The sequence below is a fragment of the Formica exsecta genome, unplaced genomic scaffold (genome assembly GCF_003651465.1).
Source record: "Formica exsecta isolate Colony F162 unplaced genomic scaffold, ASM365146v1 scaffold1010, whole genome shotgun sequence".
In the NCBI taxonomy this organism is placed as follows: Eukaryota; Metazoa; Arthropoda; class Insecta; order Hymenoptera; family Formicidae; genus Formica; species Formica exsecta.
The window spans coordinates 71,436-76,755 of record NW_021848349.1 but is presented as its reverse complement, the minus strand read 5'-3'; the positions used below and the strand labels follow the sequence as shown (position 1 = coordinate 76,755).

General features: G+C 27.7%; 1 protein-coding gene and 1 long non-coding RNA gene across 3 annotated transcripts in view; one reads left to right on the top strand and one right to left on the bottom strand.

The window, feature by feature from the left end:
* Positions 1-5,320, bottom strand: part of LOC115246282 (sperm-associated antigen 6-like) — a 15,016-nt gene that overhangs the window by 1,479 nt on the left and 8,217 nt on the right. For both annotated transcript variants that reach the window (XM_029825008.1, XM_029825002.1), the window contains one exon: positions 1,645-1,790. In XM_029825008.1, coding sequence (XP_029680868.1) covers positions 1,645-1,790 — 146 coding nt within the window. The remainder of the gene's footprint in view (positions 1-1,644; positions 1,791-5,320) is intronic.
* Positions 360-5,320, top strand: part of LOC115246295 — a 7,090-nt gene continuing 2,129 nt past the window's right edge. Inside the window, exons 1-2 of the long non-coding RNA XR_003885646.1 lie at positions 360-1,182; positions 3,359-4,446. This is a non-coding gene — a long non-coding RNA (uncharacterized LOC115246295). The remainder of the gene's footprint in view (positions 1,183-3,358; positions 4,447-5,320) is intronic.

Sequence of the window (5,320 nt, the reverse complement as noted above, 5' to 3'; positions counted from 1 at the left end):
TTTATAAAATTCTGAATTTTTTGATAAATGTCTGTACACGCTGTAACTTTTGCAAATTTTTAGATATCAGGTTAAATTTTTTTACATGAATAGAGTATTATTAAAGGATGTTTGATATTGAACTTAGTGAGGATCGGTGAAAGAATTCATTTTAATTTTTATTTTGCTCACAAAGCTTGCAAAAATTGAAAAATTCGCATGCTTAAAGCAGCTTTAGCTTTGTAAGATAAAATGATGAGGAAGCAATGTGCAAGTTTCTGATTTGCACAACTCTACTTGTTTGTTATTCTTGTGTGATTCAAAATGTGTGTATATATATATTATTATTATTATTTTGACTCCAACTTTAGCGCTATATATAATACGAGTTTATTTTTATCTCGGCGCAATCACTTAAAAGCAATCAATATAGTTTGAATAACTCTCACAAACTTATATTTATATTTAATAGATTATATTATAAATAATAATAATTATTAACCTTAAAACAACTTTTCAATTCTCGCAGAAATTATAAATTTACTTTCCACTAATCAGTGTAATTTGCTAATCATATATAGCATCAGAAATAATGTTCGCATAATTGCGCAGTGACTTTCAAGAGTGTACAAATAATTTCTTAGTTTTTATATCAAAAAATGCTCAAATATATATATTTTAAGCGATATTTCATTCTAATAAATACTAGAGAAAGTCATCCAACAACTTTTCAATTTCATTGCAAAACTGTTCCATAATATTAGTATCATTTTTTTAAATGATAACTTTTCAGTAATTACAAATCAAAAATGTTTATTACTAATTTTTCGTATCTCCGCGCGCACAATGTATATGTGTGTGTACGTGCGTGTGCGCGCACGATAAGTATCCGCGCGTGAAAAAATTATTAATTCACTATATCGATGTACAAAAATAATGCATCGAAATTTAATATTATTGATCCGCTGGAACGTTTTGCATTTATGTATTATTATGTATTTCGAATACGATCAGCTGTGACAACATGGCGGGCATGCCATCTATCGCTCGAGCGATTTAAATTAAGATAACGAAGATCCACACAGAAACGGAGCCACGCAGTTGTATGTGTTCGCTAGCAGCGTAAACAAGATGTAAATTGGCTGCATTTATAATAGAAATGTAATAGAGAAAATCTCTTCTCAACCATACACTTCTTCACGTGTGAGTACTTTATTCCCGTTAAAAAGGGTTATGCGAACGAGCAACAGTGTTTCGAGTAATTAATTTGTTTTCTAACACTCATTTACTCAATTTAATTTATATATTTCTCCTTTAGAAGAAATTGTATTTTTTCATCGACTGAACATAAACAAAAATGATTTTATAGTAGAATTTTGCAAATTATTGTATATTGCATAAAAAAAAGTTTATTATAAATTGATGATTTGACTATGAATTTTTGAAAAAAAAAAAAAAGGATATTGAAATTATTATGGAAAAATTGTATATAGTGTTAATGATATATAGATTTAATGAATGAGAGTCAACGATAATACTGATATTAAAACGATTTTGAGATATGATAGATAATAGGGAAATATGTTTGATAGAATTGTTTTGTGAGAATAATTTTCTGATTTTATATATAATTTAAAAAAAAGATCTAAATATATAAGAAGCAACCTGACAATTTCCTCTGGGAAACAGCAATTGATAATTGTTATATATTCTGAGAGTGTGGTGCCAGGTTCAGCTTGAATCTCTTGTACTTTTTTCAAGCCACCAGATGTTACAAATAGCCTTCTTGCTTTCGCATCATTCGGCAAAATCTGCATGCACAGAAAGATACAACATTATGTAAAACTAAACATGCGATAACACATACACAAATATGAATTATTTAGTAGAAATATAAAAGCATCATTTAGTCTGTACGATATAAAAAATTGATTTTAACGGAATAATCAGTTAATATTTTCTAAAATATGGGGTAGAATGGCTCTGTACTGAAGAAATATGATAGAGATATCAAAAATATTATTAAAAATCACACTGTGTTGTATGTTGTAAGTAGGCTAAGATTTCTGAAATCAAACTGGATTTGTATAACTGTCTGCGAGTGCATCTGCTAATATTCACAGAACCTATTTTCTTGTATAGCAATCTGTGACGTGAATTTTTCAAATAAATTAATCAAGTAGAGAAATATGACGAGAGAAATCTATCTTTAATATATACATTTGGAGAACTCCCACTTATTTCTTATACTTCTATTTAACAATTTTGAGTTGCTTATTTATTCAATCTTTAATCATTCTTTATTCAATCTTTTATTTTTTATTTATCACGCGTAAAACTATATATATATAATGCATTTCTATCATTGATCACAATCTTCTCAAACTCTATATATATGCATATATATAATTTATACACATATATACCACTTTGTTATATAACTATATACAACTTTTCATAAACGCCTTTTCGTATTTAATTTAATTTTATTTGAAATGTTGGAAGTCGATATCTGGGATGAAGTAGAGTATGTTAAATTTGTTTGTTATTGTTCCAAACATTTGAATTATACTATAATAATGCAATACACACAATGTGTAATTCACAAAATCATATTTCAAAACAGAAATAAAAAATATATATATTTATTAAACCAAAAATATTTTGCACTATTATATATAATTATAACTTAATATTATATAGTAGATATAGTTGATATAGTATTGTTTAAAGTCTGACTCACACTTTAATATGCTTTAATTACGCGAAAATTAAATAGCAAAAATAACATTAGATTTATTGTATTTATGTAAAATTTTGTGTAAAAATATTAATTAATATACCAGATTTTGAGAGTTTTATTTTGTCGAATGTGTTATTGTGTTTTAAGTTATCTTCTCTTCCGCATTCGTAAAATGTGACGAGTGTAATTTGCGTTCTTGAAAAGTAAGAGGAGAAAGGGGAGAGAGACAAAGGGAAAAGATAGAGAAAAAGAAATGATATAATAAAAAATGTAAAGGATAAAGAATAAGAGATAGAAGGACAAATATCTTTGACATTAAACCAAGTCTCTTTAATTTTGAATTACTAAAACTTCTGAAACTTTATTGACTAGTTCTTTGTTATTGGAATGGAATTTTGTAAACAACTTACATATCGCTATTAATAGTACTAATTTCGACGTAATATTTATATCACAGAGAGTGCATATACTACACAGCTTTGAATAACATACGAATATAATTTATATTCACATAAATATTCAATGCTTATTGTTTCGGTATCTTAAAAATGTCCTCTAGTAAGTTCACGTAATTTTATTCAAATTCATATTATATCGTTCACTTATTTTAATTTCCTCATTTTCATCTGTTTGCAGTGCTTATTGCAGTTTTACATTGTGAATCATCAATAAAGCTACGCCACTGATATGTAGCGGAAGATACTGCAACGTGTCTTTTCAACCACCATTGCATCATATCCGATGACGAAAGTATCAAAATCATATACAGTCAATTTTGCTCTCATCAACTGCAACTTAAGGACGACCATTGATCAATCCTGAAGTTCTGCAAGAAAAACTAAAGAGAAATTAATTTGTGCTTTATTACTCATGCTGTGCATTTGACGAAAATGCGTTTGGATTGAAACATAAAAGCGTTTCAAGCGGATATGCGTTTAAAAAATCATGCTTTTGGGTCGTAAATGTAAGAACATCAGGAAACCGACTAGGGAAAATTAATACAATTTAAATTTAGTCGACAATATTTCAACAGTTGGAGATTAAAGAAAAGTTTAAGCTTTTTAGCAAGGATGTGGTGTGCTAATTTGTCATACTAATACCATATAGTCACGAATATCGCGAGCGCCCGGTATATAGTCTTGATAACGAGACAAGATAGCTGTCTTAAATTTTCGAGATACTGTGACAGCTTGAATGACAAAACAAGGACATTTTATTACTATTCTCTTATAAGTTGTGTATCGCGCGTATATGTGTATTCGTGCATACATTGGCATATTTATAAAATCTCTTCTGTGAAGTCTCCTAATCAGTTCTTTCGAGATCACGCGATAGACTGGCTGCTTTAAAGATGAGTTTATTAGAATCTGCGCGATTATAAGAATCTTTTAATAAGTATCTGGAAAATTCAATTTACGTTTCAGACAAATTGTGAAGTTTGTTAATTATATATTTGTGCAAATAGTACATTAAAAAGAATAACGCGGAGCAAGTGTGCGTAATAAAATAATAAAAGAAAGAAATAGTAGGTAGCCATCAAAATGATAAATAATCAGCATTGTGTGATTCTCAATACTGGCGAGACCAATAGTTATCATCAACCGGTCTCGGCTAAGCCCTCTGTTGTTTCTGTATCAAGTATTGATTCTGACGTCAGCGATAGAAGGGATGTACGTGAGGAATTGTATGCCGGAATCTTTAGGAGGCACAGAAAAACTATACTGGTATTAGGCAGTTTTCTCAAGATGTTAAGAGTAAATAGAAACATGAACAATTATGCTAGTATTAAACCCAATGATGAAACAGATGAGTAAGCTAATGTGATTAGTGCATTAATTAAATAACGGAAAATTTTTGTCTTATTTATTAATTTAAGTATATAAAGATGATTCTTTTTATTTCGAAACATTTCTTTCAGTTGGGTATTTTTTTTTTAACTTATAGGAAACTCCCACAATATAAACAATTTTTGTAATTAAGTAGATTTATATATTCAGACAAATTTCTTAAAATATCAATTACAAATAATAATCGATATCGGGATGCGGTATTTTACACCGTTAAAAATATAAATTTTATATACATATAATTGCTGCAAATATTTATTGTTCTATTGTTCTCAATTATTTTATAAATAACTATAATACTATAATAATTAATAAATAGGATAAAATAAAATTCAATTTCAATATTCTAGTATTCAACATTTTTCTACTTAACTTACTTCACTATTTCTTTTAATTCTATTTTTTTTTTAAATTCCACCATATTCAATTTAGATATTCGTGTTCTTTTTATTCTTTCAATTTCTTATATGTAAATCTTTTTCACGAATTTCTAAGTTAAACAAATTTCCTTATTCTATGTCTCTGATTATAAATAATAAATTATAATTAAAAAGATCTATTGTGAAAAAAAACTCTGCCAGTGAAAAGATTTAATATACAAATAGAAGAGCAATTTTTTTATACATTTATGAACATTCTGACTGCATTTTACAAAAACACAAAATTGCCTATTGAAAAATTGCTATTATCAACAGACTCTTGTCAAGTTAACATCATTGGTTTTAATAATACTTCTACATAACATATATAT